The sequence below is a fragment of the Sceloporus occidentalis genome, unplaced genomic scaffold (assembly GCF_023333645.1).
Source record: "Sceloporus occidentalis isolate IW3139 unplaced genomic scaffold, rSceOcc1.0.p SCAF_66, whole genome shotgun sequence".
Classification (NCBI taxonomy): Eukaryota; Metazoa; Chordata; class Lepidosauria; order Squamata; family Phrynosomatidae; genus Sceloporus; species Sceloporus occidentalis.
In genome coordinates, this window is record NW_028317046.1 from 3,748,216 (window position 1) to 3,768,133 (window position 19,918).

General features: G+C 42.8%; 1 protein-coding gene across 1 annotated transcript in view; it reads right to left on the bottom strand.

Moving 5' to 3' along the window:
- Positions 1-19,918, bottom strand: part of LOC149286917 (uncharacterized) — a 62,035-nt gene that overhangs the window by 33,342 nt on the left and 8,775 nt on the right. The window contains 38 exon segments of the mRNA XM_089493701.1: positions 1,096-1,347; positions 1,493-1,710; positions 2,014-2,134; positions 2,463-2,618; positions 2,701-2,874; positions 3,207-3,305; positions 3,466-3,693; positions 4,023-4,200; positions 4,305-4,402; positions 4,491-4,724; positions 5,367-5,533; positions 5,914-6,013; positions 6,102-6,255; positions 7,120-7,226; positions 7,310-7,528; positions 7,841-8,043; positions 8,154-8,298; positions 8,377-8,697; positions 9,184-9,333; positions 10,127-10,243; positions 10,440-10,619; positions 11,307-11,456; positions 11,732-11,935; positions 12,213-12,358; positions 12,435-12,561; positions 12,710-12,781; positions 12,894-13,064; positions 13,243-13,383; positions 13,471-13,660; positions 13,908-14,060; positions 15,086-15,137; positions 16,014-16,208; positions 16,636-16,821; positions 17,641-17,726; positions 18,056-18,179; positions 18,404-18,545; positions 18,871-19,095; positions 19,597-19,733. Of these exon segments, the coding sequence (XP_089349827.1) occupies positions 1,096-1,347; positions 1,493-1,710; positions 2,014-2,134; positions 2,463-2,618; positions 2,701-2,874; positions 3,207-3,305; positions 3,466-3,693; positions 4,023-4,200; positions 4,305-4,402; positions 4,491-4,724; positions 5,367-5,533; positions 5,914-6,013; positions 6,102-6,255; positions 7,120-7,226; positions 7,310-7,528; positions 7,841-8,043; positions 8,154-8,298; positions 8,377-8,697; positions 9,184-9,333; positions 10,127-10,243; positions 10,440-10,619; positions 11,307-11,456; positions 11,732-11,935; positions 12,213-12,358; positions 12,435-12,561; positions 12,710-12,781; positions 12,894-13,064; positions 13,243-13,383; positions 13,471-13,660; positions 13,908-14,060; positions 15,086-15,137; positions 16,014-16,208; positions 16,636-16,821; positions 17,641-17,726; positions 18,056-18,179; positions 18,404-18,545; positions 18,871-19,095; positions 19,597-19,733 (6,122 nt within the window).

Below are 19,918 nucleotides of genomic sequence, written 5' to 3' on the forward strand. Positions count from 1 at the left end.
GAATTTTAACACTACCTGTGAGGTCCCCTGACTCGCAGTACTTTCCCTTCGGGCAGACGTTGCCAGTTACCCCGTCAGCTGGGTTCGAATGTTTTGCCCCTCCAATGCACCAGTACCCCGGCAGACAAGGTCCTGTAGGCTCTGCGAGCCCCTCGCTGGCGCAGTAGAACCCAGCAGGACACAGAAGACACTCGGCTGATAAGCAAAGGAAAGAAAAAGATGTTTATAACCAAAAACTGCACAAGACCCAAGAGGGCAGATAACTTTCTCTAATTCTGTTCATGTAGGAACTCGAGGTAAAACGCATCATACCTTCTGATCTAAGTTGAGTTCTTGGACCAAAGGTGCCCGGTGGACATTTGTGTTTAAACCCAGATTGGCTTCCCTCAGGGCAGAAGTGACCAGCAAGGCATTCGCGAGGGGCAAATACTCCCCCAGACTCTGTAGTGTCACAGTAAAAACCAGCGGGGCAAATCTTACAGATAGAACCTCTCTCTAGGTCCTGGAAGAAGCCTGGAGACATCGAGATGCGAAAGATAAAAAAAATCACACACATGGTCTTGGTTTGGAAATAATTTTAGAGCTTGACATAAACTCACCGCTTTCACATGGAATGGGTGAAGCAACGCCGGATGGACAATAGTGTCCCTTTGGGCAAGAAGACCCTGTTATTCCATCAACAGGCGACTCTACAACTGCGTTCATAATACAGTAAAATCCATCTGAACAATTCCCTAAAAAAATAATTAAAGAAAAAGAAACTTAAAGGTCTATTTCCGACCCCTAAAAAGGATTGCGTTCATCTTAAAAATCCATTTTTAATATTACAGTAATTAGATTTCTGTTTTCATCTGACTGGGGGAAGACATTTTCCTTCACACTTCTAACTTCCTGTTGTGTCTCAGAGAGCTCTTCTGCGCAGGAAGTCAGAAGTACAAAGGATATCTGCCCAATGTAATGGACTCTGGCACTGTCCAGCTGTCAATGGAAGAGTTAATTCTAGGATATTAATTTCCCCTTAATAATTCAGGAATATGTTTTGTTTGCACTTAAAAGGGGTTAAGAGAACTTGGAACATCAACCATGATATCTAACCTGAAATAGCTGCCATTCCTTCTGCTCCGCAGAATTTTCCCCCAGGGCAACCCAGACAGGAGCTGTTAGAAGACGTCCCTGGATATGGCTGGAAGGTGCCCCGGGGGCAAGGGACCGGGCTACTGCTCCCCGCCGGGCAAAAATATCCAGGAGGGCAAAGAGCACCAGTCTGATCGTCCACTGGGTTCGGAACTTGGGATTTTAGGATACAGTAATAGCCGGCTGAGCACATCCCAGATGGGCGTGAGAGTCCTGGGGAGCAAAAAAAGGAAACCTCCATCGCGAAGTACACCAAAAAGTGAACCATGGCTAAAATTTGCCCCAGGTTAGTTCCAAAACTTTTTAAATAAGGAATTTGTATTTTCTGAACATATGAGCAGTCTGAGGCTTAACATACCTGGAGCAGCACAAAACTGGCCCCCTGGACAGGGTGAACATTCCTCTACACTCGCTAACCCTGTCTTGTTGCTGAACGTGCCACGTGGACATGGATGTTGGTGTCCATACTCTGTGCCTGGCGAGCAGTAATGACCAGCTGGGCATTCTGTCGGCTTTATGAAATCCAACGGATTGGCTTCACCTGTCGCCGCAGCTGGACTTACCGGACCGCAGTACCTGGGAAAAGATCCCGCCATGTAATAACAAACAGATAATAAAACCCTATAGCAATCACCAGCTTTATTAAACCGATGCTCCTTCCAATCATCCAAAATGTATCTGATCCTGCAGATATACGATTAAGAATTATGATTTACTGAAACATTACATATTACACCCTGAATATAACACTAACGCGCATTACTATCTGGAATAGAAGCAGCAATATGTGCAACAATGTATTTCATAGACTATGGAGGCTCAACTTTATTACATCTCCTCTGTGTTAGCATTTGCGTTGTATGAATTATGGGTACTTACGACCCTGCTGGGCAGCGTCTGCATTCACTCTGCCCCACCACGTCCTGAAATTGCCCCGCAGGGCAGGCTTTAGGCTCAGAACTACCAACAGGGCAGTAATGACCAATGGGGCAGATATGATCTGGAACCAAATAAGAGAAAATTATTAGTATTTTCAGTAGAGGCGAGTTGAGAATTTGCAGTATTTGCTAAAACTATTTTGGAAACATTATATTTAATGTTATGGAAATATTACATTTGGATATCACTCTGGTGTGGTCAGCTTGCCTCCTTGTCTTACCCTCTCTAAAGCTGGTACATGAACATGATCATTATGTATTTATTTATATAGCGCCATCATATTCCAGAATGTTGTACAATGGAAGACAAACCCAAGAAGTCCAGAATCAACAATCCTGCTGTCTCATTATAACTTTCCTAAAGAACACGATATAAAGCAGGGAAAATACCCGGATTCTGTGGGTAGAATGTCCCCGCTGGACAATACCACCCTTCGTGGCACGGCGTGTCTGGCGAGATGGTACCCCATTGGGCGCAGAACCACCCAGCTGTACACGGGATGCAGTCCTCTAAAGACCGAGCTCCGGGGTGAGGGGAAAAAGTACCTGAAGATACAGTATTGAAATAGATTTAATGAAGAAACAATATATAGATACATTTCTGTTAGTTCAATGATTGGACACTGACCAGGCGGACAGGGGTCCGGCAATGAGCTCCCTCTAATACAGTAGTGTCCAGGGGGACAGACATTCCCCGTTGTGCCATCCAGTGGGTTAGGGGCAGAAGAGGCATCTGAGCAATAATAACCAGCATGGCAGAGTCCAGACACGGCGGCCGCTTCTGGGGATGAACAGTAATGACCTGGAGAAAAAAAATGGGGGAAAAAAGTGACTAAATCCTTCCTAAAGACCCTGGAAAACAAAAACACAGGTTGGATAGGGTATATACCCCATCACGGGGCAAGAGTTATTGGACCTGACCTGACCCGACTCTACAGAATATAAATTTAAAAACATATTAGAAAAAAAAAGTTATTTCTAAATTATCCAGAAGGGGAACAGTCAGAATGTTGGTCTCAGAAACCGGTGACGAATATGTAATGAATAATTACAAAATGTGCTATAGAACTAAACGAAAGGAGTCCGATATGCTGTCTTATACTGGATAGATTTGCGGAGAACGAGTTCACCTACCTGGAGTACATGGGGTGGGAAAAGAGGATCCTTGGGGACAAAAGGTCCCTTTTGGGCACATTCCAGTCACCGCAGAAAGGGGCGTCAAAGCTGCGTGTTCTGAAACAAAACACTAAAATGATGACTGATTGTGTTCCTCGGTAAGTAATCTGCTTTCTATATACAATAGAGGTCATGTGACAAAGGAGTTGGCACTGATAGGTTTTAAGACCTTGTTGCCATAACAGCAGAAAAAAAAAGTTTTTTTCTTTTTTTTTACCTTGGCCTGTTGTGGAAAAAACTGGCTTTTCCGCTACTGAGCCTGGTGGACAAAACCACCCCGGGGCACAGAAGCCGCCTGGTCTCTCCGTGCCAGATTTGGAACAGAACATCCCTGGTGGGCACAGCTGACAGGTACTGATATCTTCTGCCCCTTCAACATCGCTAAAGGTCCCCAGAGGGCATGGGTATCGAAAAGCAAATTCTGTTCTCTTAGGGCAGTAATGTCCTGGAAGAAAAAGAAAATAAGTACGTTAAATACATTGTATTTTTTTAAAAGTGTGCGAAAGTTCAATTTTTGTTCCAGAAGAAGGCGAAAAAAGGGACAAAGCTATTATTTTCAGAAGCTACAAGAGAAGTTAAAGTTAAAGAACCACAAGATGATTCCCGGTGCCAAAAGCTGTGCTTTTTCGAAAGTAAGCAATTTATCAATTTCTGCGGAAGCCCAAAAGGAAAGAAGGATAATGAGAAAAAAAGGAGCCCGAGAGAGAGAATAAAGGACGGCGTGAAACAGATACAGAGAAAATATAATAAGAAGTTTGTGTTGCCGCAAGTTACCCTTCGGGCAAGTAGTTTTATTTGAAGCCCCCGTTGGGCAGTAGAAACCCTCAGGACAATCTGAGCATTGAGCGTGTCCCTCAGAGTCGGAAAATGAGCCGGCTGGACACGCTTTTGGATTCTGGGACCCTTTTGGACAGAAGTGACCTGGTGGGCACCGACCTCCACTGCCTGTCGACTACCATAATAAAGAAATGCTTGGAATGAATTTCTATCAAGAGAACGTCTTGCGGGTGAAAAAATCAAGACAGCATGGAGAGAAAGGAGCAAAACGTTTGTTACCTCGGAAGGGCGAGAAGAGATTGATCCACGTTGACAGAAATATCCAGCGTCGCACCGGCCGGATGGAAAAGCCAGTCCCGACCGATCACAGAAATGACCTGGAAACGAGACCAGAAAAGATTCTACAAAATGATACTCAATCCTCTCCTCTTATTGTCTTTATTCTTACGATGATAAGTTATGCACCTGAGTCACATAACACACAATCTTCGGGCCCTACGTTCCCAGTGGTGTTGCTGTAAGTGCCCACAGGACAGGAGTGAGGGCTGATTGACCCCTCGGGGCAATAATGACCCCGGGGACACAGATCTCCCAAAATGCCCTGTTTCGGGGATGCTGATATCGCCGACTTTGTACAGTAATATCCAGCAGAGCAGCGACCAGTTACCTCCATCTGGCCCGGTGTGTCGCAATAATGTCCTGAAATTGGTAAATACATGATTAGAAAGATCAGACTCCTTTTTGTGCAAGTATCACAAGTATCATTCACAAGGAGTCACTCAGGATAGTATGTAATTGGTGCATTTGCCCATGCGTCCTTATTTATCGTGACCAGAATCATGGCGGGCTACACTTTGGCAGTGACGAACTCAGTGTCTCTGAGCCCAAAGAGTAGTATATCTGGGGTTAGTGCTGGATCATTGACCTTGGAGACCACCCAGTTGGTTAGATGGAGAGGAACTGGGGTATAGTGGATATGATTTAAAAAAAAAAAGGTAAATAAATACCCCTATAGATGAAGACGCTGGAGTTGGTAGCTGTGGCCACACCATGTAACCCAAAAAAGTCTTGAAGGGCAAGAAGATGCCCACTTAGAACATAAAATCACTTAGGACAATGTGATCGATACTCATTAGTAGACACAAGTCTGACATCCTGAACCTGTTTGGCTGCTAATATTGTATTTTTTTTTGTCTCTGGTTCCATAACCGGCCCAGAAAGACCAAACATGGAATCTTGACTGGATTTAAATGTAACTTTGTAACAATAGCTGTATAGATGATGTTAATGGTAAATCATTATAAGTATCATACAACGCCACCAAGTATTTGGCTACTTCACCTGGATCGCAAGGCAAACAGTCTTCTAAAAGATGACGTCCCTTACGAGGATTATATGTTCCACAGGGACAAGGATATTGGTCAGAAGAGATTGTCTCTCGAGGACAGTAAAAGCCGGGAGGACATTCCTGCCCCACCAGGCTGGAGCTGTTACCGGGACAGAAAAACCTATGAAGACGAGGGAGAATATTGATTCAGAAAACTCTTTCCTTATCAAGAAAAAAACATTGCAATAAGTGTTAAAGTCTAAACAATGGTTTCATTTTTCATTGTCTGCTAAATATTACCATTTTTGTCTTAGCCGAGTTTCATTTTGTTCACAATAACGTGGTTAAATGAAAAAAAATCTATTTTTTTAGCAAAATTAGCGCAATAAAAAAGCACTGAACAAAAATATGAAATTATATTCACTTTGTCAATTTTCTTTTAGAAATTGTTATCTATAATGACCTTAAATCACCTTTTAGAATAATTTGTCTAATTAAACAGGATAATAAATATAAAAACAAAATGTTGCTCCAAAAAATAAAAAGGTAGGAAGATCTCACCCTTCTGTGCATGGCTGGCAGGATCCTTGTCTTTCTACGGGGTTGTAGGTCCCGGGGGGGCAGGGCTGAGGAGCGGCTGACCCATTGGGGCAAAAATGTCCTAGAAAACAAGAAATAATAAGTTTTGCTTAAAATAACAGTGAATATAGCATAAAATAAGTATTTTTTGTAACCGTTAAAGTACTGACCTTGAGGACAAGGACCTCCTGTAACGTCGGTGGAGGAAGGGTGAGGAGATATAGACCGTGACCTGCAGTAGAAACCTTCCATGCATTGTCCGCTTGGGTTGACGAGTCCCGGCGTCTGGCAGTGATGGCCGGCAGGACAAGGGGAGCACTCCGACTTTTCAGACAAAACAAACAAAATGTTTTTGTGAAAAATAAAAGCCTATTATCACAAGTAAAGGTTGGTTAAAAGACCCAGACGACAGGGGAATGCGAAAGCTACGTTAAATTCAATGTTTACCGATCAATATTTAGTCTCTAGAAAAATAATACACGTTTGAGATTCTTTATTGTTGATTGAAAGTCATGACATCATTTATTAAGTGGTTTTAGAACACTTTATATTTATACACACTATCATTCAAAAGTTTGGGGTCACTTAACAATTTCCTTATTTTTAAAATAAATGCAAATTGTCCCCATTAAAATAACATGAAATGGATGAGAAATCCAGCGCAGGAGGAGTTAATGTTGTAAAAGACTATTGTGGCTGGTAACAACTGTTTTTTAATGAAATCGCTTCATAGGTTTACAGAGGCCCTTTATCACTCCTATCACTCCCGTGTTCCAATGGCCCTTTATCACTCCCATCACTCCTGTGTTCCAATGGCCCTTTATCACTCCCATCACTCCAGTGTTCCAATGGCCCTTTATCACTCCCATCACTCCCGTGTTCCAATGGCCCTTTATCACTCCCATCACTCCTGTGTTCCAATGGCCCTTTATCACTCCCATCACTCCTGTGTTCCAATGGCCCTTTATCACTCCCATCACTCCTGTGTTCCAGTGGCCCTTTATCACTCCCATCACTCCTGTGTTCCAACGACACATTGTGTTCCAAGTTTAAGTTAAGTTAGAAAACCCCTTTTGCCATTATGTTACAGCCAGAAATGTCCTCGTTTTCACATCTGAGTGACCCCAAACTTTTGAACAGTAGTAAATATATGTATATTTATATATAGAAATTTTGGAAGAGCCTCACCTCGGAGTGGAGTTTTATTCTCCAGCTATAGGTGCCAAGAGGGCAGGGTGCGGGCAGAATGGTTCCACTCGGACAAAAGTGACCCGCCGGACAGGGGCCTGCAATGCCTACAATAAACAACAATAACAAAATATCAAATATGAGAGACATTTTGTATCAGTTTGTGGTTGTTTGATAATTTTGTGAATACCTGGTAGTTCTAGCTCTGGGTTCGGTAGCCGGGACCCTTTCGTACAGTAATATCCTTCGCTGCAGTCTCCTGCCACGTCAGTAGCGTTGTAGAAAAAGCAGAATTTGCCACCATCACAAATTCTACAGCTGGTAACATTTTCTAGACCCAGGTCGAAACTGTAGGTTCCTGGAGGACATGGTTTCCAGTCCGGACCAGTTCCTGGGGGGCAGTAAAATCCTTGAAACAGAAAAACATATAACAAAAGAGTTGTTTTTATAGCATTCTATACGGACGTGTGGATTTTATATGGATCGGACATCAAAAAGGAGGTGGCTGAAGGGTAGGATTGAATTCTATATAATCTATAATTTATAACTTGAATTCTACTTTGTGCTAAAGGAGGGATTTGTTTTGCCATTACTGGCTCCCTTCTATGATCCCCCTTGACATCACACTTTACCAGCCTGCTATTGACATCACTTTGTTAACATTAAGAGCCTTTACAGTGGGTTTTAGCTCAGTTGCTGATTGAAGATGGCATTTATTTACCTCTAGGGCACAGCTGAGGGGTTGATCCAGACTCACAGTATTTACCACCGGGGCATGTGTAACACTCTGTGGCTCCACTGTGGGGCATGTATGTACCAGGGGGGCAGGGTGTGGGACTGGAAGATCCTGAGAGGCAGAAGTGTCCCGGTGGGCAAAGTCCAAGACTTGGAGTAGATGTTTCAGTTCCTTCAGCACAATAATACCTTACAGAAAGCATAAAACCGAAAACAACCACTTTTTATCCACTGAAGTCTAGATAACAGCTTATTATTGTTTTCCACTTATATCTATAGAAATACTGAACTTGACTCACCCTGCGGCACACAGCCCCGAAGGAGACACTTGTCCGGAGGAATTGCAAAAATGGCCACCTGGGCACAGCAGGCATTCCGATACATGGCTTACACCCTCAAAATCTGACCAAGTGCCAACAGGGCATGGAAATGGTAAATGTGTTCCTAAACATATAAGACTTGTGGTTAACGAAAGCTGGAACCACCATGACATCAAGGTGCTTGGTGGGTTTCATCGATTACCTGCTGGACAGTATTGACCAGGAGGACAGATGCCACCAGACACATCATCTGTAGGATGCTCATCTTGGGCGCCTTCTTTACACCAATATCCAGGAGGACATCCCCCTGTGGGTTCACCTTGACCCTCTCCCTGGCAGTATTTCCCCGGTGGGCACTTAATGCAGCCATCAATACTAGTTAGACCAGGTCTAGGCCCGTATGTTCCAGGGGGGCAGCTGTGCTGAGTGCTGCGCTGTGTACCTTCAGGGCAAAAATATCCTTGTGGGCACATAAAGTTGGTGAAGTCACCAACGGGTTCCTCTCTGTTGTCACAGTAATATCCTACGTTTTAAAATAAAATAAACAAACAGAAATAAATAAGCCATGCAGGAAGATGACAAAAAAACAAGGTTTAGACCCCCGGCTAGCAGGTTCTCTCCGTAAACTTACCTGCTTGGCAAAGCCTACACAGCGTCTGCCTCTCCTCAGTCTGGTACCATCCGGCCTCGCATGGAGAAGGCTCTACGCTTCCTCTTGGACAGAAGTGTCCTCTTGGACATGGCAGACTATAAGCATAGGTTTGTCTTCCAGGACAGAAGTAACCTGCAAGTTTTACATAGTTTAAATGTTTTATGAGCTTAAATATTCCAAGACCCTTTCCAGTTCCCATAAAACCGTCACTGTTGGTAAGAATGCAGGTGATAATTAATAATGAAACAGAAGAACTGTGAATCTCACCTTTAATTATAACAAAAGATGAAGGTAAGAAGAATTGTTACCAAAGTTATTTTTTGTTTAGAAAGTCCTATTTTCTTTCCAGTATCTCACCTTCTGCGCAGAGCCCCGATGGTTCAGTCAGTCCCGAGTCCTGGCAATAATGTCCCGGCAGGCATGGCTTACACTCAGACTCGCTTCCCAGTCCAGTACGGGGGGAGAATGTGCCAGGCGGACACGGTTGCGGATAATGGGAACCCTCTTCTAAGAGCAGAAACAAAGTACAAAACATCAATGCATAACCTTTCTTTATGTATGGAACAGTTTGTGTTGTTACAGTTTGTATTGGCACATATATTTATGCGATGTGGAATATAAATAAATGATAGTGTCTTGTTATTCTGAAACTTTGTGAGTTTAGAAATATTTTTTGTACATTGTATGTAACTAGTTTGTTGTAAACATCAGAAAGCTTGAGTGAAATCACTACAGAGGTATTTAGTTGACATGGGCCATCTTCATGTTCAATCGCCTTTTTCCAATGTGCTCTGGCAATGCAGAAATATGAAATGACCCCAGGCTGTAGCTTTCAGTAAACAACATGTTTTATGTTTTGTAGAGCTGACAGTTAAGTTGAGCTGCTTCAGGTTAGCTCAATTGATATCTCCCAGTGTGTTGGCTTGAAACATATAGCAAGTAGAAACTTATTCCTCCATGGAAGTCTGAGATAATTTAGGTTGATACTTGGGGTAAAAAAGACCAAAGTTCAACAAAATCGTTTTGATTCTGCAGGAGGAGACCAGTTAAACCATAACACCTTTGAAGATCCGCCGATCTAATAGATCACATGATTAGTTATCAGATAGCTAAAAAACTATACAATAGAAATAAAATATTTTTTTCCCAATGTAGCTATACTTCTCAACAAAAAAATGTTGTATTTATAGTTTTTCCAGTTTAATTATAATAATAAAAATTATGATTATTATTATTATTATTATTATAAAGCATCAATTAATATATTTTTGTCCATCATCAATTTAATTTATTTACTTACCGCAATACATTCCTGGAGGGCAGATATCCCCATGGATGCCATCAGTGGGGTTGGGAGTCTGGGATCCTCCAGTACAGAAAAACCCCGGACTGCAATCCCCGGTAGGGACAGAAAGTCCTGCAATGCGGAAAAAATTATAGAGATAATATAACTGTATGCGTCATTTATTTGCATGCTGTTGCTGAATCCTCCAACTTGCCCCATAAAAAGTCCTAGACTTCCCTTTGCATAATAGGACCCGTCAGTCCTGACATTAATGGGTGCTCACTGGCTCCTCCAAGGAGAAATGAGAAACTAGGGTTTATTGGTGTACCTGCTGTCCCACAGTATGATCCAGGTGTGCAGGCAATAGGCTCCATGCTTCCCTCGGGGCAGTAGAATCCAGGAAGACACTTTCCACCGGTGGCCGTGGCAGGACACAGACAGTTCACGCTGGTGTAGTTATCCATGTCAAATGGTTGAGGTGTCCAAGCGGCATTGACACAAAACCAGCCTTTTCAAAAGATGGAAAAAAAGACTCAGAGTTCACATTTCCATGGAGAAATCTACAATGGAGAACCTGCAAAACTTTGTACCCCTATGAGATTTATGTCACTTTGTAAAATATATCACCATGGCGTCTCGTAGATCACCTGCTAAAGTTCACCGGCCATCCTGGTCACGTAGAATAATCATTGGTATATTTTTTAAATCGTAGGTTATATTAAAAGAGCTGTAAAAATATACGTACAGTCGTACACAACGACATGTATCTGCCTGAAAACTTTACAATTTTAAGAAATGTCCTTGTTCCTTGATTGATTTAAGGACAATCTCACCCATCTTTATCGATCAGGTGTTATAAGTCACCTCTAAAGGTCTTAAAAGCTTGAAACTCTACATGTAAATCTGCGAAAATGTATCACAAGCAAACATGTCCATTTTTGCTATAAAGTATCAATTTTTTCCTGCTTTCTTTATCCTTTGGAGAAAATTCCAAATTTATTTTCTCTGTCTTGTATTCAACCTTTTAGTGCTTGAAGGGCGAGCAATAAAACTTAACGACCCAATTTAAAATGAGTTGCCATTTAGAATGCAATTTTCTGTCCACATTTTTACCCACAGAAAAGTCAACAGCAAGCTTTATCAAACTTCCAATTTTCTCCTAAAATAACTTAAAATATGCATTAAAATGACTCACCTGGGTCACACTCTCCTGATACTTTGCTTAGCCCCTCTCTGCCACAGTAATGCCCCGGGTTGCAGGGCAAACAGCTGTCCAGGCTCTGGGTATTTGGATCAGGGTTAAAGTAACCACGGGGGCAAGGAAACTGACTTGCGTGCGTCGTACCTGGAAGGTATGTAGCGTGTCACACATCGGAATATATTACAATATATTAAACTGATTAGAAATTAGTCTCCATCTTCTTCTGGACCAATACAGCTATATCATTGACGCTTGGCCAAACCTTGATGGACTTCAAGTCTCATTATTACCGTATTATTCAACGTCTGGCTGGTCCACGATAACGAGGAACGTACTTCACTAATAGTTATGGGAATATTGTAACCCCAGCCTTAATTTCTTCTTCGTGATATAAAAAAGTCGAACAAACTCAATATTACCTTTGGGGCAGTAGAACCCAGGAGGGCACGAGAAGACACGATAGTCACTTGTATTCTCAGGGCAGTAGAACCCAGCCGGACACAAGAGGCACAATTCCTGACGGGTAAGATTATTGTAGGTCCCGGCGGGGCAGGCAATTGGTTGAGAAGTGCCTCTGGGGCAATAGGTACCAACTGGACATTCCCCTCCATCACCAGTTATGTCTTTAAACATAAAAAAGAGGGAGTTTTGGGAAAAAGATGTATAAATATCAGGAGCTTTCACTCACGTTCCTTATATGCCATAAAGTTTTCAAGATCAAAGTCTTTTAGTGGCAGGGGTTTTAGTTAACGAGATACCAAATACTGAAGGGGAAACTTCTCTGTTACCTTCCAATGCATTTCTGTAAACATTTTTACATGCAGTAAGAAGAACCCTAAGCAAACCCTAAGAAACTCGCTCAATACATTCGTATTTTAAAAAGTAACGCCGGTGTCTTACTGTCTCCTGTAGGTGCAGATGAAGAAACTCCAAGGACGCAGTAATACCCTGGCAGGCAAAGTCCGCCAGGAGCTGAAATGCCGACAGAGTTACAATAAAACCCGGGAGGACAAGGTGTGCATTGGGCGTCCATGCTGAGCGATAATCTTTCAGAAAAAATTATTGAAAGTCAGAAAAAAGTCATACATGCGTTGTGTAAATTGAGGTGTAGCTATGGCTTACCTGTTTGAGAAGGTGCCGGCTGGGCATGGAAAAGGAACACCGCTGCCAACAGGGCAGAAATGGCCGACTGGACACGGACCACCAAAAGTCTCATTTCCAATACCAGAGGGATTGTCAACCAGGGATCCTGGGTGAGCCAAATGGGCAAAATTAGTGGACATCTCTTGTCCTTCAGTTCTTCATAGAGGAAAGAAGACCATCTAAATGAGTCATGATCCAAACAGAAGAGGAACGGGTGTACTAGACTCCAATAAAACTGTTAATAAAGTGTTTACCTGATGAACAGAAGAACCCAGCTTGGCACGGGCCACTTGGTGCTGAAGCTCCCCAGTCCCTGCAATACCTCCCTAAAAAGAAAGGAGAGACCACACGAGAAGCAATGTTTAATGGAAAGAGGAGCCATCAAAGAGAGCTGTCGATCATTGCTCTGAAAGAGACGTCATGGATAGGTTACATCACCTGGTGGACATGGCCAGCACCCATCGGGTCTGGTTAGGCCGGCTGTTGGATTGAACGTCCCAGGAGGACATGGAAATGGTCTCTCGAGGCAGAAATATCCAGCAGGGCAGAGGACAACGTCACCATCGCCACACACGTGACCAGTAGGACAGGGATAACATGTAGCTTGACCTAACATGGGTAGGAAGGTCACTTAGTAAGAATGCAAATATTTTCAACTTTACCAAATATACAAATATTTACCTATTTTTCCCTTTTTGGTTTTCATGTTAACATTAAAAAATGTTACAACCTATTTGCTGTATTATTAACAATAATGGGTGAAAGAACCAAAAATTGTCAGTTATACCTGTGATGTTACTGTATGTCCCGTTGGGGCATCGGATGGGTTGTGAAGATCCTTCGGGGCAGAAATGTCTCCTCGGGCAGATATCACCAGTTACTCCATTGTCTCCCGTGGGACTTGAAGAACCCGATAGGCAAAAATATCCTACATTATAAAACAGAGAACCGGTTGGTTTAATTCCTTTCAAGATCATCGTAACATCCAGTAGGTCTACGTTTTTGGTAACTGGACCTGGAAGACAGACTCCACTCGGTGCTGTCAGGGCAAAACCATCACAATAAGACCCCGGGGGGCATTGCAGGCACCAGTCTCTATCTTCTGCCCCTATTCTTTTGTTCCATGTGCCGGGAAGACAGGTGTTTTTTATCCCTTTTGGACAGAAGTAACCGGCAGGACAGATATCGCCAAATGGCATTTCCACCTAAAAATGAAATAGTCAGCGATTTCAAATAAAAAAAAACCTGCAAATGTCTCAACACATGAATGAAACCCGACTTGTTTTACAGTTTGTTTTAATCGTAGAATATTAGGGTAAAAAAAATACATTTACAGAATTAATGATATTAGATCCTAAAACACAGCTTTATAAATAGGTGTACATTATATGCTATTTTGTATCGGCAGTTCTTTGTTACTGTTTCTTTAGGTAATTTTGGCCATAAACTCACTGGGGTGGATGTGTATGAGCCCCACATACAGAAATACCCCGACTGGCAATATCCTTCCGGTTGAGGTAGACCAAGCCCGCTGCAGAACATTCCGAGCGGACAAAGCTCACAAGACTCGATGCCCGGATTACCGGTGACATTTGAATACGTTCCCTGTAAAAACACCAGGGGTGAAAAAAAATAATTAGCAGGTTGTCGGCAAAAGCCAAAGAAAACACAACTTTCTAAATTGTATATGCCTTATTTGGATGAAGGGTCATACAGGGTTATCGTGGCACTATAAACATTTTTAACCTTAGTTAGGACACATTGGTCATATCTCTTCAGGTCATCCACGTCAAGAGTCATGTTACATCACCAAGAAGGTGCTAACATTATCATTAGTTATCGAGCTAAGAAAACAACTTTTTTTTTTTAAACCCACATTTTTTTTTTATTATTTACAGGTAATCCTATTGTGAGCCGTGGCATCTTACCACAGGGCATGGGTTGGGTGTGATGGACCCAGCGGGGCAAAAATGACCTTGAAGGCAAGGGTGGTGTTCAGATAAAGTGGTCTGATTACAGAACGTTCCTGGTGGGCACTGCCTGCAGGCGGACCGACCTCGATCCTGCCGATAAGGAAACAAATGTTGCATTTTTTATTTCATATTGAGTTTTTAAGTATGTAAGTTAAAATAAATAAATAAATAATAAAATAAATAAAATATATATTTGAGTCATATACTTTTTATTTTTTATTTTTACAAAGGATGAAAAATAAAATTAGAAACCTAGTTTTTTTAGGATGTGGTTACCTACCCCATTGGATACAATATCTAGAATATTAAGATGATATCCACTTACAGGTTGAAACGTTCCTGGAGGACAAGGCTCGGGTCTGAAAGCTCCTTCAGAAGAGAAGAATCCCTCTCTGACCTCATGTTGTATAGGCGAGGTGGATCCCGACGGACAGTAATAGCCTGCTTGGCAGCGTCCACTCGGAGTATGGCCTTCATGACCATCGCAGAACATTCTAGAAGTAGGAAGACAAGTGTCACCATCTGTTTTCCTCAACGGCTTTCTAGATTTTCGGGGAGAATGCTTAACTTACCCAGGAGGACAGGTCAGGCACTGGTCAACGTTTACTAAACCACTTTGGTTACTGTAAGTTCCTGGAGGACACGACGTTGGCCGACCTGAACCAGCGGGGCAGTAACTTCCAGCTGGGCATAGACAACCGCGCGGGGACTAAATAAGAAAACACAGAGGAGCACGGCGAGAGTAAACATGGACGTAACGCAAGAAAGGGGCTAGGAGAGTGAGGCAGATATGGGGGTAGAGATAGATAACTATGACGTCATCTCATAATGTCTATGTGAGCAATCAGATTAAGGTTCTTGAATAACTTTCTTTTTAAGCACTGGGTGAGTCTGGCTCTCTGGAACGCCGTAGATTGTAACAAGGTAATTAGATCCTGAATATATTTAATTATATTCTCTTTTTTTAAAAATAATTCCGTGAATGTCACTGTGTTTCACTATGAAATAAGTGTCAATGCGCTCGGGACCTTCCTGGCGTTGAAATAAAAGGTTACCGCGGTATAAAATATTACTGCAATAACCAAATCTCCTCATTGTTGCGACCTTCCTGAACATGGCGGGTTCTTAGCGTGTGACTATAACCATCATTCATCTTAAACCGAAGGAGACATTCGTTTCACGCTCCTGGGTTTACGAACACCTATTATGTGCCATAAAAGCTGTAATGTTATCCCCATTAGTCTTCTTACATCTGCAATGAGTTTATATCACGTCACCCCCGCTGACCCACACGGTACCCGCGTCGCTTTACGCCGTTACTGCACAATGAAACGTCTTACTAGTTATTCTACGATCTGCGAGGCTTGTTATTTTGTATCAGTTTCTATTAGTTAAATATCACAGACAATATATTGTAGAATATTTATCTGTCTCACCAGCAGCTCTCGCCAAAAGAGAGCTGCTAGTTGGCTTACAAAACGCATTCGGACTACACGTCCATGTCCCGTGACGGAAGGCTTAATCTGATGACATCATTTCTTCACACATTTTCATTAGATTCTATGTGTGAAACGTTTGTTTATACCGAGATTGTTGCTCCTCCAGGACAGTAGTATCCGTCCCGGCAGTAACCGGTGGGTCGTACGAGTCCCTCGCCAGCGCAGAACATGCCGACGTCGCATGCCACGCACCGCTCCTCGCTGGATAGTCCCGTGTGACTGCTGTATGTGCCTTCTGGACATGGCTTCGGATGAGCGCTGCCAGGTAAACAATAGAATCCCTGCCAAAGAATTTAAGACAAATTTGACAATATGTAAAACTACTTATATTACGTTTCTATTTCAACATAATTTCCACTGGTATTGAGAAAATTAAAGGAAATTGAAAACATGACGTTTAAGTTGGGGAGGAAACCTGATGGCATGCAGAGTAGTTTAAATACAAAAGCTTTATGATGATGTAGGACATATTGGGCGAAAGCATTTTATACACAGAATTATTTACCTGGGGAGAACAAAATAAGGGATTTTGTAAGGAATTTTGCATGGAGGGGGAGAAAGCTCAAGGAAGATCATAGACGTTAGACGGATTTTACGCGGAATTTTCAAATTGAGTTCCAAGTACTTAAGGTTCTAGATCACTTAGCCCTGACCAACCCCATCCATTTTCCTTCAAATAGTCTTAAAACATCTTTGAGGAGAACTCACAGTCGGGCAGAGCTTTGGAGCCAGCAAGGACTGAAGGTCACAGAAGAAGCCAGCAGGGCATTGAAAGCAGGAAGATACCCCCATGGTCTGTGTGGACGTATTCCAATAGGTGCCGGGCTGGCATGGGTTGGAGAACGGAAAACCGGTACCGGGTGGGCAGTGATATCCTTGCGGACAAACATCGGTCTAAAAAACATTTGAAGAGGAAACATTGTAAGCTTGCGAGCCGGGCTCTCTCCACCAAATGTATCGGTTTGTCTTAGTCTGTCAATTCTTGTCTTGTCATATCCCTTGAATTTATGTATTGTATTAAGCGCTGCGTAAACTGTTGGCGCTATATAAATAAAGGATAATAATAATAATAATAATAATAATAATAATTGTAGCGGTTTATCAAGATGAAATTCAATTCAGAATCCTCGCACTCAGAATGTTGGCGTCCTCTACAAACACAAACAGTTGTAGGCTACGCAAGCTCTAGATCTTCATGTACCGTCCGTGTTTATATTATACTTTGAGTAATAGAACTATATATTAAAATTGTTAAATATAGACAGTGTTTCTGCGACCGTTGAGGTCCCCGAATCCCTACTCACAGGGCTGGTAATTCCAGTTGTTCTTTGACCTTCTTGGTAGCAATAATATCCTTCTGGACAAACCTCGCAGTCCTCCAGCCTGCCAAGCCCTGGCCGGTCCCCGTATGTGCCATTGGGACACGGTTTTAAATCCTATAGTATTCAATATTATTTTATATTATTTTCAATATTAATAATATTTTTGTCGCATTTTATCAACAGAATTTTTTTTTACCAGAAAAAAAAATTTGAAATCGAACTATGAAGAGGAGGTTCAAAGAAGGAACCCCTCCCAACAAACTATTGTGTTCAAATTCTGGGAACATGCTTTTTATGTTTTTTGTTTTTTTATGGGGTCACGTTAAGATGGAAACACTTTAAGAGCGGTGGAATTTGGAGTTTTATGTTACATCTTTCACTGTATGCTTACAGCACTCCCTGTGGGGCAGTAGTATCCCGGAGGGCAGATATTGTCATCTCCTGGAAATACCGCCATCCCTCTCGGGCACAACCACCCTGACGGACACACAAGTTGGAGCATGCGCTGCCTGCTAGTCCTGTCCTCGTTACAGTAGTGTCCAGCCGGGCAGGGGAGACAAGCCGTAGAACCCATGTCCTAAGCAAGAGAGACGACAACTTATTTTTATATTCAATATCGTACAGTTGGGGCTATCAAAGAATAAAAATAGGTGCCTGAAGCAAATGTCATGAGTGGAAACAGTTTCCATGGTACAGAATGTGGAATTTTCAATTTCTATAGAATTTGGGTCTATGTTTTTTCATTCTTGCCCATGGTGGACCTTGCTCTTGGTTAATTGATAGTATTTGTTTGTTATTTTACTTACAGAGAAGTTGCCGACTCCACATGGCGCTGGGGAACCCATCCCGATCCCGGAACAGACGGTACCAGCTGGACACGGCTCACATTCCGCCACATCCCTGGCGCCTTGTTCTGCACGATAACTGCCCCTGCATTGGCAAAAGGGGGGTTGTTGAATCATAATAAACTGACAGATAGACGCATAGCGACCTGGAAATATTAACTGGGATAAAAATTGAAATCTGGGTTAAAAAGATGGTATATTATTACTAAATCTGTGTTATCAGGAGACCATGAAGACAAGGCGCTTTTATTGGTTCCGGTAACTTATGTAAAGACTACACCTGGCTCTCTTACAAATAGCCCAACTTACATAGGGCACATGGCTGGTTTGGAGCTGCCCAGGGGGCAATAAGATCCAACAGGACATGCGCTACATTCCCCGACACGGACGGTCCCAAGTCTTAGGTTAAATGTCCCCGGAGGACACGGGAACTGGGATCCAAACTGGGATCCTGGATGAAAAGAATTGTTAGTTAATTAGAAATATATTTATATGGATTTTTGGAACGTACATTTCAAACAAATGCCTCATTATAGAGTTCTGTAGTGGACAACATATGGGTCACAAGCCAGTAGCTTGCCCGGCACCAGGCGCTCATGAGAATAGGCATGGAGTGCAGAGGTCCTAAGCTTTGAAGTGAAGTAGGAGCCATCTCTCTGCACATGACTTGCAACAAATATGGCGGCCCACGCAGGCTGCATATCAAGTGAACATGGAAACCCTAAACTAGACTTTCAGGCTGGGTAAAGGTTACTGGGAAGGATATCTCTTCTTACCCTCCGGACAGAAATGACCGGCATTGCACTTTCCTGTGGGGGTCTCTGCTCCCGCCAAGCAGAACCACCCCGCTGGACATGGGTAGCACTCGGTATCCGATGCCAAGCTGGTTCTATCGCTCCATGTCCCAGCTGGGCACTTGTATTGAGTTCCAAGTTTGGTTCCAGCAGGACAATAATGACCACGGGGACAGGGAACGGGGGGTCGTTGCCTTCCTCCTGTTCCTGAATGTAAAACCAAGAGTTTTTATTATAGGAGGGTGTCATGATAAATACATACATGAGAAACTATTGTAACATTCTATGATATGTGATATGTCCCCCTTGGACTGATAGAGCCGTGTGTGCCCCGAACTAAAGCAATTCTCCTCACACCAGTAACGTAACATTCCAAACAACGGGTCTGAACATTCTTAGTTGGCCAACTTCTCAAAATAACAATACCGTAGAATTTGATAAAAGCAAATCGAGTAGAGGTTGTGATACAAAGTAACCGGAACGCTACACGTTGTTTATTTGCAGGATGCATTAACTGAATTGTTCTTCGTTGAAGGAGTCGCTCTCCTCTATCCATCAGCTGACCTGTAGCTAAGTTGTCTATCGTGATATTTTTCTTGTCTGAGGCTCCCGGACCATTGACCTCGTTGGTTTACTAACTTTTATCTCGTCACGTAGAAAGCAAACCCATTTATCTTGGTCAGGGCAGTAATGTTCTCGGGTTCTCACCTGTAACGCAGAACAATCTGGCCGGACACACGTCACACTGGGACTTCTGGGACAGGTTGTGGCCATCGCTGTAGGTACCCGCAGGGCAAGCGTTTTCAGAAGAAGTAGGAGACCTAGAGCCAGCTGGACACACATACCTACGGACGCAGACGATGACAATGGTCACCACGAAGAAGAGATAGCAGAAAAGTTATGGAGGTGAAGTACCGTGGGGCAGTCTGACAATGAGGAAGGTCGTTATATGGTTCTTCTTGTTACATTGTATTTATCTGCTGATGTTTTGACCACAAGGACCAATGAATTGAACTTTCTTTATTAATTA